At 34.4% G+C, this 22,404-nt stretch overlaps 1 protein-coding gene and 1 pseudogene across 1 annotated transcript in view; both read left to right on the forward strand.

The window, feature by feature from the left end:
* Positions 1-19,891, forward strand: part of YWHAE (tyrosine 3-monooxygenase/tryptophan 5-monooxygenase activation protein epsilon) — a 35,920-nt gene extending 16,029 nt beyond the window's left edge. The window contains exons 2-6 of the mRNA XM_016138969.2: positions 8,437-8,636; positions 11,130-11,236; positions 11,905-12,111; positions 14,211-14,347; positions 18,932-19,891. Coding sequence (XP_015994455.1) covers positions 8,437-8,636; positions 11,130-11,236; positions 11,905-12,111; positions 14,211-14,347; positions 18,932-18,984 — 704 coding nt within the window. The 3' untranslated portion in view covers positions 18,985-19,891. The remainder of the gene's footprint in view (positions 1-8,436; positions 8,637-11,129; positions 11,237-11,904; positions 12,112-14,210; positions 14,348-18,931) is intronic.
* LOC118604326 lies at positions 15,411-15,529 on the forward strand (annotated as a pseudogene).
* Positions 19,892-22,404: the final 2,513 nt, after the last annotated feature.

The following is a 22,404-nucleotide window of genomic DNA, read 5'->3' on the forward strand; positions in this document are numbered from 1 at the left end:
TACTACATACGTTGCAAGAGCTGTTCATCTTCACCTAGATCTTAGTATTAACAGTTTCTCTGCTAATCATAAGATGGGACCATTCTTAAAATCTAAACTGTCGACACTCCCTAAGTTCACAGGTTCTTTATCTTCAAAGGATAAAAATACTTTTTTTCTCAGAAACTGGGAGAATACCCCCGTGTTCTCTTCTAGTGCAGAATGGCTTTCCGTGATGTCGAATCTTTTTATTGTATTTATCCTTACTTTCAAGTTATTTTGTGAAGTGTCTCTGAGGTGTAGTAGTCATCATGTGATAAAGGAAAACTCAGTGTGAGGGAAAGATGATGGCATTTTGTTGAAAAGTACAGATCCTACCCTGCCACTTCTTAATTTAACAAAAACCTTCCCGTTTTGAAGACGTGCTCTTGTTTAACAGAACCATTATATTAATTTATCTCAGAGGGTAAAGACTTCTCTGTATATGCATATAAAATATATTCTGATAGATCCCAAACTAACAATGTCAAACAATCATTGACCTTGATACTAGTAATTGGTCTAGAGAGATTTTTTACTGAGATGAATTTTATAATTAATAGTGAGGTTAGTTTTATAGAGTTTTAGAATTTTCAGAGGTACCTTTCCCCATAATAGTTTTTTGTCACCCCACCCCTAAGATAACTTTGCATATTTTCTATTTGACATAGTGATTTGGGAAGCTTGCTTTCATACAAGCCAGAAATTTTAATTGCCTTTAGTTCTTTCTCATTTTGAGTCTTTGGAGGAATTTCTTTTTAACAGTCCCCATCATTGTCCTGTCTGTCATCTGAATTACTTTTCATTGAGAAAGGGGACTATAGAGTTTGGAGCAGAGCTACTTAGTTTATCTTAGTTTTTTTTTTTTTAAAATTGTGTTAAAATACGCATAACATTTCATTATCTTAACCATTTTTCAGTGTACAGTTCAATGGTATTGAATACATTCACATTTTTGTGCAGTCATCACCACCCATCCATCCCCATAAGTCTTTTCGTCTTGTAAAACTGAAATTTTACCCATTAAACAATAACTACATTTTTTCTGCTCATGGCAACTACTATTATACTTTTTGTCTTTATGATTTTTAAGGACTTCATATAAGTGGAATCATATACAATATTTGTCTTGTGACTGGCTTCTTTCACTTAGGATAATGTCCTTAAGGGTCATCCATGTTTTGGCATAAAATTTCCTTTTTTTAAAAATAATTTTATTAAAAAGAACTATTACAAGATAAAGTATTATGAAATAATTTTTAACACTTTATAAATTTAAATTTTATTTTCTAATTTTTAAAAAATTTTTAAGTTTATTTTTTATGGTGACATTAACGAAATCCAGTAAGTTTCAGCTGTAGACTTTAACATTAAGACATATATATATATTTACACTGTGTTCACTCCTCGTAGATGAAATAAATTTATTAGTAAAATATACATGAAATGACCTATAGAGTATGTTGAACACATATTTGCCAAATTAGAATTATAGGCTTTTTCCTTTTAAGGTTGAATAATATTCCATTGTGTGTGTGTCTGTGTATGTATGTATGTGTGTGTACACACACACACACGCACGCACGTGCACACACACACACACACCCTTCATTTTGCTTGCCTATTCATCATCAGTGGACACTTACGTTGCTTCCACCTTTTAGCTATTACAAATGATGCAACTATGAATATGGGTGTACAAATATCTTTTTCAAGATCCTGCTTTCAGTTTTTTTCTGTATATGCCCAGAAGCATAATTACTGGGTCATATGATAACTGTATTTTTAACCATACTGTTTTACATGCCCACCAATGGGGCCATAGGGTCCATTTTTCCACATCCTTGTCAGCACTTGTTTTTGTTTTTGTTTTTAATTTGTTTTGAATAGTAGCCAGCCTATTGAGTGTGAGGTGGCGAATCTTAGTGTTTTAAAGAGGTGAAGAAAGCTTGTTATTTTCCTTAACTGTTGTGCTCTAAATAAGCCCTGGAAGCTCTTCATTGGTAATTATATCTGCTTATTATAGAAAGTGACACTTTTCTATTCCGTTATAGATTGTTCTGATTATCCCACCCACCCTTTTTTAATACCAACCAGCCATTTTTCCTTAAAAAAGACAAGTTATAACTGCACATTCTGCCTGCTTTTTATTGTTAATCTATAGCAGGCAAATCAGTAAGGCTTTCTAGACTACAGTATACCAGGTTCTCAGAATATCCCCTAAATTCCTTGATTCTTGTACGGTTTTTGAAATCGTGTTAGTTCTCCTTCAGTCACTTCATATACAGGATTTGAGGTCAGGTCATATGATACTAGATACTTCATATTTTAAGTCTCTGTAGATGCTGTAGTCTTGTTGGGGATACTATTTTAATGTATAGGCACTTTGCTCAAGTCTAATAACAGGACATATACTAAATTTCCCATTATATGTTTAATGAACAGACTTGACCTTCAGGATGATTTTTGGGTCTCAGACTTCTCTGTAGGGACAGATAACAAAATTTTCTATTAAATAAAATGGATTGAAGTTAAAAGCACTATTGAAATTGCCGAGAAAGACTATAGAACTCTTTCTGTCTAGAAGAGATCCTTAAACAGGTTTTGTTTGCATTGGACGTTCAGTCAAATCCACCAGAATGTATTTACCACTAGTCTCTATTTAACATAGTTTGTCTTACTCTTTTCATTCTTTTAAGTACTTGCCTTTGTGGCATTAAATACTGTGCTTTTCTGGGAATGTAGAGATAAAGACACACAGTTCATGCTCTCTTAAGAAGGTAACATTTAATGGGAAGAAAAACACCTTAATACGGGGAAATGCGATATGGATTGGAGAGCATAGCAAGGCTTCACAGAATAAGATGTTTGAGTCTGAGCCAGAGTGGTGAATAGTTTCCTAGGGAAAGAGGAAAGGTCATTGGCCAACTTATCAACTTTAACATAAAGCAAACCTAAGACCTTTCTAGAACCTTGAGTGACCGGACCTTTTTAATGCAGTGTTTGTTGCTAAGGCTCTTCTTTCTTTGGGGCGATTCCCTTTAGTGTCCTTGGACTTAATTTGTTTATATGAGCCCACCGCTTGGAAAGTTAATTAAATGTAAGAAGTGTCCACTTACATTTAATTGAGAGCTCAGGCTCCTAAGTTTGTCTGAGTTTGAGTTCTGGTTTTAGCACATATTAGCTGTGTGGCTTTAGGCAAGTTACCCTGAGCTTCAGTTTTCTGTCTTTAAAGTCAGGATTATGTGTTATAAAGAGCTGCAAAAAATTTTTTCCGTTTTGGGAGAAATTATGGTTATGACCTGGTATATTAATCCCATCAGCCAGCACAGCACCTGCTTAGTTTTTCATGACAAATTCTGAACAGTTTGCTTCTATCCAGACGCCGGATTGCATTAGGAATCGTAGAATTGGGCCTTGTTGTAACTTGCAGTCAATCCAATAGATGGAGATGTGTCCCTTTTTAGATCTTCTGCTTTGTCTTGTTAAAAAGATGGTTGAAACTCAGCACTGAGACTTGTGTTACAGGCTGGCAGGGATAATCTCGGGAGAATCAGGTTTACTGGGATGTTGTTGTAGAGATGTTAGTGGCATGGGAATATTTACTCTCTATTAGGCAGGGCAGTAAGCTTTTTGGAGGTGATTTTGGGGGGATTTCATAGGTGGAGAGATGTGTTCTGAGGAGGAATAAAATACATTTTAATGAATTACCCTTGTGTGTTTTGTCATTGAAACCATTTATATTGCATCTGTTCTTATAAAAACAAACCAAGGGATTCTCAGATTCTCGTATCTGAGGTAATATAATTAAATCAAAGCAAACCTCTGGATTCAGATTGCCTGGGTTGTAATCTGCTGAATTTGAGGTTTTTGAGCATGTTTAACCTCCATATTAATTAGTGTCCTCGTATAAAATGGGAATGATACTAGTGCCTGTTTTGAAGGTCTATTGAGAAGATTAAGTACATTAGTACATGCAAAGCATTTGGAACAATGCCTGACATGAGGTGTTTTATTTATGAGTTTATCGAATGAATGTGTAAATACTTCAAAGAGCAAAACCAAAAATCAGTGCTAAATTACAGCCTGGGTGAATAACATTTGATGCTCTTTTTGGTAGGATAGTTTAGTAACAAATAGAGACAAGCTGGTTTAATGGTAATGAATGTCTAATTAGGCTGTTATCTCTCAATGAAGGCGAAGTGACTTGGAACCAAACAGGCTTATCATTATGTTTAAAATGCCCTTTTTGAATTGTGGGATTGTATGTTCCAGAGTTGCCGTAACAGTGGTGATTTTCAGTCAGCTACCCATTGTCTCCAAACTATCTGATGTCCCAGACATTGTATTTTATTGCCCAGACTTCATGTACCAAACTGCCTGTGCATCCGTAAGTAGTGATTTGACCATGAGTCTCAGTTCCCTAGTTCATAAATTATGGTAAGACCTCCTCTAAACAAATTGTACAGCTTTCCTTGTCTCAGAAATGCTTAGATCACATTGATGATGAAGTCGTTGCTGCTAAGGTGATTTCATGAAATATAGTAAATATAGTCATGTTGAGAAATTTATGTGAATACAATGGATGTTAATCCTCTGCTGATGTAGGTTTTGTGTTCTGTCTAGATTTTTTTGGCTAAATCAGAAATTTTTCATAGTTTTTGGGATACATTGTAGTTCAGATAATGTTTCTGTTGCTGGTGTTAAAAGGATAAGGATGATATCAATGTTATAAGAGCTTCATTATAGTCATAATTTATACAAATTGGTACAAAACACCAATTGTAGAATTTTAGGGGTGGTAGGAAGGCTCTTTTCTGACTTATGCAGCTACTATCCCTTAGTGTGCTACCTTCAGGAATGGAGAAATGAGGGGCTAAGGAATAGTTGGGATTTTAAAAGTAAACAACTCCTACAGCTCAGTAATAAAAAGGCAGATAACTCAATTAAAAATTGGCAAAGCATATATTTTCAAAAGATAGACACAGATGGTCGATGAGCACATGAAAAGATGCTCACCATTACTAGCCATCAAGGAAATACAAATCAAAATCATGAGATCCATTTCATACTCACTTGGATGACTTTTTTTTTTTTTTATTTTAAAGAAAACGAACAAGTATTGGTTGAGGAATGGTGAAATTAGAATCCTTCTATGTTGCTAGTGGGAATGTAAAAATGTTGCAGCTCCTGTTAAGCAGTTTAGCAGTTCCTCAAAAAGTTACCAGATGAACCAACAGTTACACTCCTGGCTATATATATTCAAGAGACTTGAAAGCATACTTATATCAACGTTCATCATTATTAATAATAGCCAAAAAAAAAAAATCAACTCAAATGTCCATTAACTAACTGATGAATGGATAAATAAAAAGTTGTATGTCCTTATAGCAATTGAAATATCGAGAGGTGGATGAATCTTGAAACATGCTAGGTGAAAAGAAGCCAGTCACAAAAGACAGCATATAATATGGTTCCATTTACATATTCATAGAGACGGAAAGTAGATTGATTACTGATTGTCCGTGGCTGAGGGAGTTGAGGATAAGTGGGGAGTGACTGATAATGAGTACGGAGATTTTTTTTCAAGTGATGAAAATGTCCTAGAATGTGATGGTTGCACATTATACTGTAAATATAATAAAAACCATTGAATTGGCACACTTTTTAAATGGGTGAATTGCGTGATTTGTGAATTACAGATCAGTAAAGCTGTTAATTAGAAGTGGATACTGCTGATTCTGTAGTTTTGTCAGTATTTTGTGCATTGTTTTGTGGCTTTCTAAATGAAGAGAATTACACTTAATTGAATCTGGGATAGTAGAATATCATTGAATACTTTAAATATATTTCCCAGTCACATTGTAAAAATACTAAATGTTCATTGTTGAAAAATTTTAAAGCATAGAAATGTGGAGAAGATCTCAGTCACCTGGAATGGTACGCAGACATCACTGTTAAAGTTTTGATGGTTTCAGGTAATTTCGTGTCTATATTTTTACAGAGGCCCATGATTTTAAAGGATTAGTGTACTTTTTGGTGTAGCTAGGGTAGTTTTTTCATTGCCATTTGGCACCAGTTTAGAAAAGTGAATTACTGGTTCATTTCTTTAAAAAATTTAAAAATAACTTTCAGTTACAGTCAGCATTCAATATTTGTTTCAGGTGTACAGCATAGTGGTTAGACTTATATATAACTTGTGCTCTCCCTAATAAGCCTAGTAGCCTCCTAGTACCATACACAGTTACTATAGTATTATTGACTGTATTCCCTTTGCTGCTGTATATTTTACCCTATGACTATTTGTACCTGCCAATTTATACTTAATCCCTTTACCTTTTTTCTTTTTTTAAAAAAAACCTTTCATTTTTCATCCATCCCCCACCCCTTAAAAAAGTCTAGCAACCATTAGTTTTTTGTGTCTGTGAATTTTCCTTCTGACATATGTTTGATTTGTTGTTAGTTTTTGAGAATAAACTAATAAGTATAAGTGAGCTTGAAATGATACCCTTTTACTCCATCGCCCCTAAATTTAGCCTTTTTTCCCGTGACTATAGTTTAAATATTGGATGTTTCAAATGAATGCCTTTACGCTCCCACAAATGAATTAATGGTCTTATTATCATAGTCCTTAATATTTTTTAATGCTTCAGACTTACATTTTAAAAAAATCAACTTTATTGGACATCGTTCCACAGTGTAGTGGTTAGCATGTCTGCTTTACACGCAAAAGGTCCTAGGTTCATGCCCCAGTGGAGCCATGGTCCATGGTCTATGGCCATGCCACCCTGAACAAACCCGGTCTGATCTCAGAAGCTAAGCAGGGTTGAGCCTAGTTAGTGCTTAGATGGGAGACCACCTACGAAGACCAGGTGCTCTAGGCATAAATAATAGTTAATTAAAAAAAAAAACCAGCTTTATTGAGCTATAATTTATATATGATAAAATATGCCATTTTTAAATGTATAATTTAGTAACTTTTTATTAACTTGTGTAATCACCACCACAGTAGAACAGTTAATTTTATTACCCCACAAATTTCCCTTGTACTTCTTTGCACACAAGCCCTACACTTCACCTCCATGCCCTGGGTATCCATACCTTGATAACCACTTAATTTGCACTCTGCCTTTAGAGTGTTGTACTTTCTATAACTTGATTTAAGTGGAATCATACTGGCTTTTTTGGCTTTTTTTCAGTTAGCATGATGTTATTTGAAATTCATCCATGTTGTTACTCGTATCAGTAGTTTTATTCTTGAGCAGTACATCATATTAGATGGGTATTTGGGTTTTCATCTTTTGGCTAGTATGAATAAAGTTGCTGTGAACATTTGTGTAAAAGTCTTTGTGAAGGTATATTTTTATTTCTCTTGGGTAATACCTAGGAGTGGAATCAGTGAGTCCCTAAGGTGTTTAATTGCCTAAGAAACTAGTGAGTTGCTTTCCAAAGACCTTACACCATTTTAATGTTAACTTGTATTCCTGAAAGGATAAAATTTTGAAACATATTTCCCTGAGATTATCCATAATTTAACATAAAATTAAGCAGTGCTTCATAAAGTCACTGTCTATATCATACCTTAAGATACACTTGTACTTGGAGTGTTAATGTATGCTGAGAATGCCTTGTTAAAATGCAGATCCTTGGGTCTTATCACCAAAATTCTAAATCAGTAAGTTGGAGAGCCACATGGCAATACTAAAGTTTTTTCTAAAAGCATAGTTTTCATTAATGCATTTATTTAGTTAGTGTTTATTGAGCTGTTTCTGGTTTTTTGCATCCACCGTGTATTGTATTACCTGTTTTTTTTTTTTTTTTTTTTCCGTACTTAGGATTTCCCTAAGTTTATCTGGGCCCCTTTCTTTGCTTGCCATCTAGTGGTAACAAATAGGAATCATCAAAAGTTTTGCTGATGAATGAATTTATTAGGAGGTGGATAGTGCCCTTCTCAGGGAGGAAGGATGGGAACATTCAAAGATATGTTTGGTTTGTGTTTGTTACTAAATGCTCAGTATATATCTATTGTATTCCCTTTCTTACATGACTATTGTTTGGAAAAAAATCATTTGTATTTGGGAATTGAATCTTTGTCTTAAACCTCCAGTTCAGCTCTGGTAGTTGTGCATTCCTAGTTACCTTATTTAATATGAGAGTCTCCAAACCATGCTATGTATACTAGGTACTGTTGGAAGTTGTTCTGATTCTATAGAACTTTAATTCCAGATGATCTTGTTCCGGACTCTTAGTTCACTTTATTTTACATGTTTTTGGTTTTTTACTCACAGTAGTTTTGATGTTTGTGAAGTTATTTTTGTTAGAGTTTTGTTTTACATTAACTTGACAGAAAAAAGACCTATTTTGAAAGGAAGGGATGTGTTAAAACTTAAATTTTAGGATCTTATTTTACTTTTATAGAAATGGTGGAATCAATGAAGAAAGTAGCAGGAATGGATGTGGAGTTAACAGTTGAAGAAAGGAACCTCCTATCTGTTGCATATAAAAATGTGATTGGAGCTAGAAGAGCTTCCTGGAGAATAATCAGCAGCATTGAACAGAAAGAAGAAAACAAGGGGGGAGAAGACAAACTAAAAATGATTCGGGAGTATCGGCAAATGGTGAGATTGTCATATCCTAGAAATCTTTAAAGAATGGTGCCTTAGATGTTGGATATTTTCGATCACCGCCTAGTACACACATATTGTATACTTAACGTAATACACAGTTTATATTTTAATGGACTCGCATGTTTTATTTACCTGGGTTAGGAATTACAGGCTATACGATATTTCAGGGCAGAGCTGAAGAATTTTTTCCTGGAAGCTGCATAGGGTAGTATACAATTTTGAGCACTGCAACGTAGAGAACTAATTTAATCTTTATACTTCATAGAGTGACTTGAAATGACCACTTAGGGCAATTGAACAAATATTCATGTGCCTCTAACCACACAATTTGTTAATGCCGTAGGTACAAAGATGAGGCAGATAGTTACTATCCTTAGGAACCTCAGTTGAGTCATTGTTTTTTTTTTTTTAATAGAATACAGAATATCAGAGGGTATTGGGCATTATTTCATGAAGGTATTGTTTTAGGTATTATATATGTGTATATATATTTATGTTGTATTTTTCGTACTCTGGATTTTGGTCAGAAAGATTGCTAGCCATTGATGTAGTGATTTTAACCAGAGGGTGATTTTGCTCCTCAGTATATTTGGTGATTTCTAGAGACATTTTAGTTGTCATCTAGTGGGTAGAGATGGGGATGCTGTTAAACATCCGGTTTTGGATAGGATAGCCCCCCACAACAAATAATTATCTAGCCCAAAATGTCAGTAGTGCTGCTGTTGAGAAACTGATCCTAATCGAAGAGAGAGGCATATAAACACACTTAGTACAGTGAGGGAAATTACAGAAGCAGGCATGAAGTAGCATGGAGAGTGAGTTCGTTAAGTAGAAGGAAAGGGAGACCACAGTTAACTGACTATCTCTAGCTCTGCTGGCTACTGTTCTGAGTTGGGGGATTTGATAATATACATAATAGTCCAAGATATTGTATTTACTTAATCTTCAAATAACCCTCTGTAAAGAGTAGGTATTATTCCAGATTATAATTGGGAAAACTGAGGTTCCAAGGGATTAACACACCTGGGATGCATAGAGGTGGTCAGCTGGTATCAGAGTGACCATTACTCTCAAATATGTTGGAACAAAGAATATGGATTATCAGTAGACAAGTTTGGTGTTTTCAGAGTGATGAGGAAACAAGAAAGTTGAAAGTGCTAAAGAGAGTGAAGTCTTGTGTGCTAGCATGTGGGATTTGGGCTAAATAGGAAAGGAAGAGGGAAGTAAAGAGAAGGACTGATAAATTGGGAGAAGATGAAAGATTCAAGAGGCTGGAGGTCTTGATGTGTCCTTAAATAGGAATAGCAGTATTGACCAAAAAGGAAGTTATTGTCCAGTAGTGAAATTAGAATTTAAGATTTCTAGGATAGAGCAGTTACAGTTAGGGGTAGTCACAAGTGAAGGTTGTGGAGTTGAGATTAAGGAACTGTGTTGAAAAGAACATGGGTGATAATACCTTGGAGTGATACCAAGAATTGGGAGGTAGGTTGTAGATACTCAGTGAATGTGGATGACAGATTCTGTTGATGACCGAAATTGAGAAATTAGAATATAAAGGATGATCTTATAAGGAGCAGGGGTTTGGAATAATAGAGCAGTCATACCGAGTCAGTGAGGACCTAACAGAATTCAGAAATCTTCCTTCTAGAGCAATGTCTGTTAAAAAAGCCATAAGGAGAGGTAGTTTATTCAGAAAAGAGCTAGTTTTAATTAAGATCAGTATGAAATTTTAGGAAAGGGGAGAGAGAGTAGAATTATTTTCAAAGCAAAAGAGGTTACAGTGGACTTGAGAAGAACTTGGAAAGGTTCAGCAATGTCACTTTGAATTAATAGAAAATGGAGAGCAGGATGATATATACGTGTATTTAAGAGGGGTGTGGTTTTTTGGCGTGATAAATGAATTAAGATGAGAGGCAACTTTTATTTTGGTATACAGAGTTTTGGTCCCCTTACTGTTTATGGATCTCTACTACTAAAGTGAGTAGTAAACACAGTAGTGGTTAAGAATGTGAGCACTAAAGGGAAACAAAAATTGCCCTGGTTTGAATTTTTATTTCATCCCTTGTAAACCCTGATGGTAGGTATGCAATCTGTCTTGGTTCAAATCCTAGCTCCGCCTTTTTAAGTTGGTGAACTTTGGGCAAATATTATTATTTGTTTTCTTATGTAAATGGAGATAATAGTTCCTACCTCATTTAAGGAACTTTATATAAATGCAGCACTTTCAGTAAACAGTAATCAGTGTCACTCTTTTGTACCCGAATGAGTTCATTAAAAAAAAAAAAAAGTAACCAGCATGAGAAAGATAATTTCTATAACCTGTAGACAACTTTTCTCTGCTTTTTGTACCAAAAAGGGGAAGAGGGTTCAGAGAAGGATATATATTTTGTTTAATATGGCTCTTTTCTTCAAAACCAGAGGTAGAATATGTGATAATTTATATAATTTCTTAGACTTAAATAATTTTTGACCTTTTTTTTTCAGGTTGAGACTGAGCTAAAGTTAATCTGTTGTGACATTCTGGATGTACTGGACAAACACCTCATTCCAGCAGCTAACACTGGCGAGTCCAAGGTTTTCTATTATAAAATGTAGGTTCTATACTAGAAGGGAAAAATGTCAGATTAATCCGTGTTGGTGCACTTAGAATCATCACTTTTTCTGTGTAGGTTTTCAAGTTTTCTTTAAGAATAGTTGTTTAATGTTGCTTCCAACATAGTTATATGGGAGGAGTAATTCTCAAAACTTAAAATAATTTTGAATACTCGTGTGCACATTCACACCTAATGAAGCATTATTGCATTTAAAATGGTTAGACTTTACTGTAAAAACATTCTAGGTTTTGCTTTACCTGTTTACATTCATTTGCCTTTGTAGGTTCTCTCCCTAGCTACAGCAGTGCATTACATAGTTCAGTCTTAAATTTTATATAGAAGTTTTTATTTCATGATTAACAAATTAGTGTGACCTTTTTTGGAACCATTTTTGATATATAATTCTAGTCTAGGAAGTGATAAATTTGTTGATTTTTTAAAAAAGGCTTTTCAGTTAATTTTTCTAGGATTTTGCTTATATTTTGCAATATGAAATCTCTAAGGAGGAAAGCTAAATGGATGAATCAGTCATTCCTGAGAGTTTTAAAAATCAATTGAAGTATAACTATTAATTATTAAATCTATCTTTTTACATAAAAAGTTTTTATGTTTTATTTTAAAAGCATTATTCCTAATTAAGGGTTTTTTGTTTTCTTTGTTTTTAGGAAAGGGGACTACCACAGGTATCTGGCTGAATTTGCCACAGGAAATGACAGGAAGGAGGCTGCGGAGAACAGCCTAGTGGCTTATAAAGCTGCTAGTGATATTGCAATGACAGAACTTCCACCAACGCATCCCATTCGCTTAGGTCTTGCTCTGAATTTTTCCGTATTCTACTATGAAATTCTTAATTCCCCTGACCGTGCCTGCAGGTAAATCATGGAATAGAACAAAAGCTCTTCCTGTGAAAGTGAAAAAGACCTTTTCACTAGGAGGGCAGTTAGGATAATTATGTTGGTAGATTAAAAATTTTGTTGGTAGATTAAAAAGAATCTCTTGTTAGTAGGAGAAAGGAATGAGAGGAATTATTATAAAATTACCTTTATTTTTGTATATTAGCTTTCAGTCTTTGTAGGTATATTTTTAATATAGTCATGTTTATGCTCATACATACCATTTTGTACTTTATAATTTAATATAGCTTTCTCATTGATGTAAAACTATTCCAATTTTTAATATAGATACCAACTTAAGGGATATCTTTATATACCTAGCTTTTTACTTTTTAAATATTATGGTAAAATATACGTTAAATGAAGTTTATCTTTCTAACCTTTTAAAAGAGTATATATAGTCAGTGGCACCACTATCAGTTTCCAAAAGTTTTTATCACCTGAAACAACCTATAACCATGAAGCAATAACTCTACATCCCCCCCCTCCACGTCCCCTCCGCCTCTGGTAATCTCTATTTTCTGTCTTTATGAATTTGCCTATTTTAGTACCTCATAATTGGAGTAACCTACAGTTGACCCATGAACAACAAAGAGGTTGGAGGTGCTGACCCCCCTGCACAGTCAGAAATCCACGTATAACTTTGGACTCCTCAAAAACTTAACTAATAGCCTGCTTTTGACTGGAAGCCTTATCGATAACAAAAACAGTTAACATATTTTATATGTTACATGATTACTGTATTCTTAAAGTAAGCTAGAGAAAAAGTATTATTAAAATCATGAAGAGAATATAAATATATTTTATGTATTCATGATACACCTAACTTTTTCTTTAATATTTTTGATATTTCTAGGCTATATTTTTGATATTTTAGTTCATCTGTGTTTTTTTTTAATAGTTGAAAATCTCCAAAAATTTTTCCAGTGTATTTATTGAATTAAAATTGTGTATCATTGGACCCATACAATTCAAATCCATGTTATTCAAGGGCCATCTGTATTTTTCCTTTGTAACTTCAGTATTTTTGAGTATGTAAGAACCAGATATTCCATGAATGGAGAGATTTTCCTGATGTAAGGTGGATGCATTTGAATTCAAACTAATACTGACTTATCTAAAAACATTCTAAGTGGCTAGTTGAATTTGTCCAAACAGATAGGTCTTAATTGAAGAAGCTATAAGTATATGTTCAACTTAAGTATTGGTGGAATCTTTCGCTGTCATTCTCCAGTCTAGTTGTCCCTTACATGGCTTCAAATCAAGTCACCTCCATGCTTTTGCGCATGCATTTACTTTAATCTGAAGTGTCTCATTTATGTTCTTTTCCTACCCATTGTGATAAGTTCAAATTCGACTTCCCCATTTCCTCCTCTGCTTCAGTCCCTGAATAACTTTTATCCAGAATAGCACTTCATTCTTTTAGAATAGTTTGTGTTAGTCCTCTATTTTTAGGTGTTTTAAGTTCATTGTGGACTCAGATTATGTCTCTTCCCTCTTTTTTTGTTTTCTCTATCAGTGTCCAGTGTCACTTGGTATACATAGTATACAGTACTCAATAAATGTGAATTTTGTTTCTTTAAAATCATAAGTGACTTATATGATCATATTTCCATTGGTTCTGTATTGTCCCCCCTTTTGCTTCCATTAATATTAAATTCTGTTGAATGAAACTGAAATATTGTCCAAAATTTTCTCTCTGTATTAAAATTATTAAATAAGCTATTGACTAGAACTTGGAAATACCTTTATTCAGATATTTTGGTGGTGCTTTAGTTTGGAATTTGGTCTGTCTATTACTCGATTGATTTACTGATAGACTTGTCAGAAGCATAGTAAGAAGTGATGCTCCAGAAGTTTCACTAGCTCCAAAGTTACTAGATTCCCAAATTAAATAAAAAGTTAGTTTTCAATAGTTACATGTGCTTTTCTTTATTTCAACACCTAAATCCAAGTACTCAGTGTCACTATTACATACTGTGGGAAAACAAGAAAAGAGTGATATTTAACATGTCATTTCTAATTTCGGTTTTGGACTTTAGCTTATTTTTGTAATACATTTATGTAAATACTTGTAGGTTGGCAAAAGCAGCTTTTGATGATGCAATTGCAGAACTGGATACGCTGAGTGAAGAAAGCTATAAGGACTCTACACTTATCATGCAGTTGTTACGTGATAATCTGACACTATGGACTTCAGACATGCAGGGTGATGGTAAGGAAACCTGAGTTAAATCTGTCTTTCAGTTGTTGGATCTTTTTACTCTTAGAAATTCCTTCGTATTTCTTTACATCACGTTACAATATAGACTCATAGGTTATCCTCCAAACTCTCAAATTTTAATTAGGGCTTTTTCAAGAAATGCTGACAGTGTATAGTCTTCCATTTTGGGCCATGAGATGATAACGTAAAAGACATGTTTGGAAAGGATCTTTTGTTAATATCTGAAGATTTAAAAATTTGGCCTCTAATAAAGTTTGCTAAACTTTACCTCTTTTCACACTGTTTTGAAAGATGGAGGGAGGGGAAGCAGTTCATTTAATCATCCTCAGATTAAATTTTAGGGATCATGGTTAATTGTATTTGAATGTCACAATCTACTCCTCTGGCTAAGTGGTATCCTCAGGTTAAAACGAGACGGTATCAATAGACATTTATGAAGCATCTCCTGGAAATATTTTACCTAAAAAGGGAATTAATTTTCTCTGGATTCTGTAGAGCAAATGGAATGCTCAGTCCTTAGTCCTATTTAAGAGGTCTGGTATAGTCTATTTTTTAGAGTTTTTGGTAGTAAACGGTTATTAGAACTTAATCCTCTGAAGGAATGGAGGGCTTAATGTTCGTTTTAAATATAAAATCCCAAATTTGTCACATTTTTTTTTAAAGGAGATTTTATTCTGCCAATTTCCAAAGAATCATTCATTTTCATATATGATAGATTGCTGAGCAGGGGGAGGACAAACTAGTGCGACATGACCATTATGATTATGAGATGGTGGTGGTGGTATAGGAAGTGGAATCAAAAGGTTTCAGTTTTAGCTTCAGATCCTTTAAGGGTGTGTCCCCCAAATTGAAGCATGTAATGCATTACTTGAGGCTGGCTGTAGTCTGATGGTCAAACCCAACAACTGTACTGTTTTTGGGAGCATTATATTTTTTTAAAGGTGCTCTGAAAAGGATATTAAGGCATGTGTATTATCAGTTTCCTTGCTCTGGAAGGATAGAGTCAATTGTTAGACTTATTTTGGGTTAGGGTGTTAAAGTAAGAATTGGGTAGGCCTATGGCCGTGCCACCCTGAACACGCACGATCTCATCTGATCTCGGAAGATAAACTGGGTCGGGCCTGGTTAGTACGTGGATGGGAGTCCACCTAGGAAGACCAGGTGCTGTAGGCTTAAAAAAAATAAAGTAAGAATTGAGTGACTCAGCTTCTAGAACTCACTAGCCCTATGAAGTTTTTAGATATTTGACTAAGATTGGCTTGAGATACATAGCACATGTGATCTACTTGCACACGTTTTCAACAAAGCCAGATGGAGCTGTGACATAACAGTTGAGGCAACAACCCCTACCAGTCTTTGGTATTCAAAGCCAATTTACTATCTGTGAACCACTGACTTAGGTTCTTTCTAGCTGTAAAATTCTGTTATATTCTAACAATAACTGCTAAGAAGAATTGTCCAAATAGCTGGAGACTCTTCATAGTCGCCCTCAGCTCAGAGAATATTTTTATATCTCTGCTTATTTGAGGGGATGAAAGGAAAGCATGGAAGAGTTCGGTAAGCAGTATTACTCTTAATAAGTAAGCTATACCTCTCTGACCTCTGGGAACATTTTTTGAGGATAAAAATAACAAAGAAGGTGAGCTGGGTTGAAATGCTGGTTTTTTTTTTGGTTTGTTTATTTTTTTTATTTTTTTATTTAGATGTTTGATGCCAGCTCTTATAACTAAGTTGTTAGATTACAAAATTAAATAGAAAGTTTATATTTTCTAGTGCTGCTCTTGTTCATTATCACTGTTAACCAAGAATTGATTAATTGAAGCAGACTGTCACTCCATTTTCATATAGAAAGATACTCTTTTTCTTAGTTATCAGTGTCATTTTATAAAATGGATTATTTTAAAGTAAAATATTTTCTTTAAAACTACATATTTTTTCATAGTCGGGAAAGTTCTTTGCACCAAGATGTTTTATTACATTTTAGCATAGATTTTTATTTAATCTTAAAAGTTTTGTTTGTTTTTTGTTTTTGGTGAAATCCAGTTGCTTTAATTCTTCTTCACTTTGTAAATTGGTTAGTTAAATTTGGTTGAAACAGCCTAATTTTCATTTAAGAACTTGGTCAAAATATTTGGAAATATGAAACATGATAGTTTAATACTGGAAAAATCCATGCAGTCTCTTGACATTTTAGTAAAATTAACAAAGTATCTGAATTTACAAATTGTCGTGGGTACTGGGAAATTAGGAAATTATTTGTGGGTTTCGCTAAAAGGTATAGTGTATGTAGTACATGTTTAATTAAATTGGTTTTGTGACTTAGAATTAATACCGAATATAGACGAATTTTGGTCATGGATGTTAAAGTTTAGTTTAAGGATTATTCAGATGGTTTTCTCCTTTTTTACTTTATTGATTAGGAAAAATGGTGTCATAAAGCATTTGAATAGAGGGTTTCTAAAGGAAGAATATATGTGGTTCACAAACTTCTACTTATACACATTTGTGTTTTTTAACTGCAGAATGTTAATGTGTGAATGTGGCGGAACATAATTCTTTAAAGGGATCACTGCTTTCTCTTGTCAAGTGATTTCAGTTCTTTTAACTTGTGATCAGAGGACTGTTTCATACACAAGTCTATGGAGAGGAAATGTTTGTCCTCTGCCCATTCCTCCTCTTCCAAAATCTAGAGATAGTGGACAAAGAAATACATATCCAAGGAAACTTTTTTCCTTCTGTATACCTTTTAAGAGGATATAATTTAATCCTCTTAAAGGTAAAAGGAATAGATTATTTCTTAGAAGTTTACACAAATTAAAAAGACCAAAATCTGACTCCCTTAAATCATTGGTGTTTTCCTTTGTCTTGCTCTTTTGGTTTATTTTTCCCGTGATGTTGCTTTCATGTGATTGTTCTCCCTCCCTTTCTCCTTGCAATATAGATTCCTAAAGGAAAATCCAACTCTTCCTTTCCTAAAAACTACTTTGTAAGTCAGTATCATGGCAAAGTGAATTCTGCTTCTAATTTTGGTTCTTCACTAATCATGCCTGCATATCATCCTGTCGCTTAAAAAAAAAAACTGCCTGTTCTACATTTCAGGATGTAAAACCTTCTAAGACACTTATGATCTGCTACCCCCTGTCGACCTCTGGTTGAGTGTGATTTATTTATCTGACAATATTTTAATGCCAACGTTAACTTGGAACTTTTGGCAAATCCAGTGTTTGCTTTTGAGTGAATTAAAGTGTGCTCTGTTGTTGTACGTTAACCATACAGTGTATTGCTGTTAAAAATGAAAGTGAATGTCCCTATAATCTCCTAAGTTTGAATACATTATTATTCTTTGGGGAATGAACAGTTGGGTGGTCCATTGTTTTTTTTCTCAGTAAATGCTTATTTTTGTCTGTCCTTGCATGTCTTTTTCTGTATATGAGTCAAGAATCTTTATGCACCTCAAGTACTTTTTTAGTACTTTCACATAGCAATATCAAACATTTTTATCACAAAGAAAAATTTCAAGGACGAAAACTAATCTTAACCTTTGTTACCACTACAGCATTTATCATTTATTTTATCAAGGTCTTTAAGACTGCTTAAAGCATTTACCTCGATTAATGCTTTATGTCTGTAGGCAGTTACCAGTGTCATCTCTCCATCCTAATTAATTTAATAAGCAATATGAATGGATGGATTATCTGAACTATAATATTGTTGGATTGGTTCCTTGATTTTTCAATTATTTTTGATTCAGACTACTAATAGTAGGGATTATAAGTGGTTTGTTAAAGCACCAAAAAATGTAACCTATTTAATTTGTAGCAAAAGCCTGCATGCTTATTATGGCTGACTTATTTAATGCTTATTAATAGGTAGATGAATAGGCTGGCTTTCTATTGCATGTCATAGTGCAGTTGAAATTCCTCAGACTAATCGTCATGTTCAAAGGAAAAAGAAAAATGGCATGAAACAACTGGTCCAAATGCCTTTCTTTAATAACCTCAGTGTTCTGGTTTACTTTGAGCATGCTGTTTCACTGTGGAGTGATAAATCTGGTTATGGTTTGGTGTGACTGGCCAAGAAACAAAATATAAAATATTCACAAAAGCATAACCACCTCCCTTCAAAACTATAGAAGTCCTTTGGAGCATTTTACTGCTCATTTCTTGTTAGTGAAGTATTCTGATATGAAACTTGTGGGTAAACTACATTTTGCAAAAAATTGTAAAATACTCTTGATTTTTGAAGAGGTGAGGTTATTGAGAAAGAGTATTTTGACACAATATACACATGAAAGCTTGAAAGTTATTTTAATCGTATGGTTACCTTGGCTATCTACTTTTAAGAGCTTATTTAGCATAAAAATTAATTTTTACTACGCGTCAATTTTTTGTCCTATTGACCATTTACCTTGGTCCAGCAGTACTTCTCAACTTAGGCATCTTAGGAGTCAAGGATGGTAGAAGTCCTTGCTTGTCTGTGTGTAATACCAATTGTAGGAGTCTTTATGCTTGGAATGATACCTTTGTTTACAGCTTGATCTAGGCAGTATGAAATAATTGTCATTCTTCTTTGCAGGTGAAGAGCAGAATAAAGAAGCGCTGCAGGATGTGGAAGATGAAAATCAGTGAGACATAAAAGCCAACAAGAGAAACCATCTCTGACCACCCCAGTCCTTCCCATCCCATCTCCCCTTGGAAATTTCCCCATTGTCGCTGAGAACCACCAAATCTGACTTTTACATTTGGTCTCAGAATTTAGGTTCCTGCCCTGTTGGTTTTTTTTTTTTTTTTTTTTTTTAACAGTTTTCAAAAGTTCTTAAAGGCAAGAGTGAATTTCTGTGGATTTTACTGGTCCCAGCTTTTAGGTTCTTTAAGACACTAACAGGACTGCATCGAAGCTTTTTCAGCATTACTGTATTGTCTCTTGCCAGATGTGGCAAGGTCACCATTAGAAATGGAAATTACATTTGAAAGCCATTAGAATGCTGGGTGATATAAGCATCTAAGAGAGAGGCTAAATCACACTGTGGAGGCATATATGGTATCTTTTTTTTTTTTTCTAATTGTTTAAATCGAATTTTATACCAATGTTTAAAATTAATTGGGTGTTAGTTGAGGTGGTTAAAGGTTGTTAGAGGAGTTTATTGTAATGATTTTGCTGTAAAAAGTATTTCAAACTCTGCTAAAATGTTGCTGAAAAGCATGGTGCTGGTAACAGTTCAACAATCCGTGGCTGCTCATTCTTGCCTACTTTTATTCTCCCTCTGAAGCAGGTTAGCATTGAAGGTGATATGGAAAAGCCTGCATGCGTGTTCAATTCTTTGTTTCTTCTCCTTCCCTCTCCCAGGCCCCCACCTCCCCTCCTTCGCTCGCTCAACCTCTTTTGTTCAGTATGTGTAACTTGAAGCTAATTTGTACTACTGGATATCTGACTGGAGCCACAGATACAGAATCTGTATTGTTCTTACTGAAACACAGCATGGAATTAACATTAAACTTAAATAAAACAAACCTAAATTAAAAATGCCAAATATCATTGCGCCTCCATCCTTTATCTTTCTAAAATAAAATCTCTAGTCTCAACATTTTGACGGTATTATTTGCCTGACTCTGAAAAGATCTTTTTTTCTTTCATAAGTCACTTGTCTGTTTCCCAAAGATGATGTATACTTTTAGGAAAAAAATGACTTGTAACTTGATCATGAAGAACACAAGTAGTCTAGGTCAATTCATTGCCTATCCTGTTTTCTAAACTGGGTAGCAACATGGTATTTTTTTTTTTAATTATAAAGTACAGATGTATATTTAATACATGGTGTAATTATGGATCATTTTCTAGCATGGAGTTTGGATTGTATAACCAGATATGGCTGAATATGTCAGGATAATCTTTCCTAGGCTGAGGTAAAGTTACCCTACCCCTTCCGCCCCACTACTCCCACCAAGAAGAAAATAATTCTCAGTTCTACATATACACATGATTAAACAGTAGTATAGCAGTCTCCATTACTAGAAACACTGTAAGTGGTTTTTCTTCCAGAGATCATCAATGTGAATAGATAATTCAGTTAATATAGATTATTCTCTATCAGAAGTTTAGATCTGCCTCATTGAAATGACTGCCTGACATTGATGTACTGATTTAAAAAAAGTTGACCGCTTTTTGATGTTCACATTGTTTCCAGTCTTCCTATTATGAATGGTGCTTCAGTAATTATCCTTTTAATGATCTCTACTTAAATATTTGCTTGTGTATCTGATGCATTTCTAGATTTTTTTTTGTTAGAAAAGATACTTTTCAGTTGGTGAGTACTGTGTATTTACCTCCAAAGGGGTTCTACTTTATAGCCCCATCAATGATATGAAAATACCAGCTTTATCACCACACTTGACTCATTGCTAAATGAGATGTTGACACCAAAAGTATACCATGGACTTAAGTTCTTAGTTTTAAAGTCAGGAAACGAATAGATTAGTAGTTTGTTTTTTTATCTTAATAAACTATGTAAGTGTATGCCCGTATTTAGAACAATTGTGTTTTTTTTTGTGAATTGTTTTCTATCACACATGGAGATGATTTTATGTAAAGTAAACTTTTGAGCCACCTCTTAGGAAGATTCTTAGGTTGATCTTTTTCAGCAGTAAAGTGGCCAAATTCCTTCTGCCTATCGGTCCCAAACTAATGGAATCCAGGGTTTTGCATTAAACTGAACACTAATGCATAAATATTTGGACCTGAAGAGACAGGCAATAATGTTTTTACTAAACAGTGTAGGTTGTGGAGGTGACTTCTGTGTTGTTAGGTTGTTACATTAATTTGTTTAGTGAAAGTTGTGTGTATAGACTTTATTCACTAAACAGGACGCTATGAACATTTTCAAAGATATGGCAGTTTTGGTATGGAGAGAAAAGAAACTGCCACCCAAAGAAGCCAATGAAGGCACTTAGGAAGGTGAGTGATGATTTGGTATAGGTCTTTAGAAAAATTCCTGTCAAAGAGTGGGAAATGGAAGTTTGCAGAAAGCCGACAACCCTGTAAGGATAGTGTCACTCCCATTTCTTATAACTGGTCCAGACAAAGATTTTCAGCTCTCGGTTCAGACATCTTTGAGGATCACTTGATCTTTAAAAAATTTTTAATTTTTTGAATAGAGTTGACATTCAGTTTTAGTTGCAGGTGTAGAGCATAGTGGTTAGACATACAGGATCAACCGATTTCAGTAGAAACAAGGTATCATTACAGCTTGAATGCAATTTGTGTTTTAAATTCTTAGTGCTTTTTGAAGAGAAGGTTTAAACCCAGATGTTTTCTAAAATGTTATCACTAGTAAATGGGTTCGAGAGTGGGTGATCAGAAAAGCAAATCTTGGGTTCGAGAGTTGGGTGGTCAGAAAAGCAAATCTCCAATGTCATATTTTGCTCATCTAGAAAGATGAAAATGAACTTCAGCTCATTCGAAGGGGAAATTGATGGATTGACTATAAATACCTAATGGCTCCTGCCCCAGGCAAATGCCACTTGAGAGTTTATAAGATCCCAAATTAGCTGCAATGCTATTGATCCTAGGATAGAAGGGAGAGAGAACCATGTGGACACATTGGCATAAAGATGAATTTTGCTTTGCTTTGAAAGTTGTTAGGAGGAATAGTTCATAGGGATTCCTGGCTGGTAAAATTCTAAAATGAGTAAAGGAATTGTGATCTTTTAGAGGAAGTGATGGTGCAAGATTCAACCTGAATCAGCAAAATCTATCTTGCTCTGTATGTCATTTCTTTGAGTTACTAGGCTTGTAATTTATATTGACAATAATATTTAGCTAACATTAAGCAGTAGATCTATCAGGCACTGCTCATTATTCAGCAGTATCTGCAAGGTAGCATATAGGTACTCAGTAATAATTGGGTGAGCTGTCACACATTTTGCAATAAAACTGGCATAGGAAGAAGTTGAACTTGTTCAGAGCCTCACAGCTGCAAGTATACAAACAATTCAGTTAGGTTTGTATTAATAAAGAGCCCATGCTCTTAACCATTAAGCCATTGTAACTTT

The sequence above is a fragment of the Rousettus aegyptiacus genome, unplaced genomic scaffold (genome assembly GCF_014176215.1).
Source record: "Rousettus aegyptiacus isolate mRouAeg1 unplaced genomic scaffold, mRouAeg1.p scaffold_m13_p_6, whole genome shotgun sequence".
NCBI lineage: Eukaryota > Metazoa > Chordata > Mammalia > Chiroptera > Pteropodidae > Rousettus > Rousettus aegyptiacus.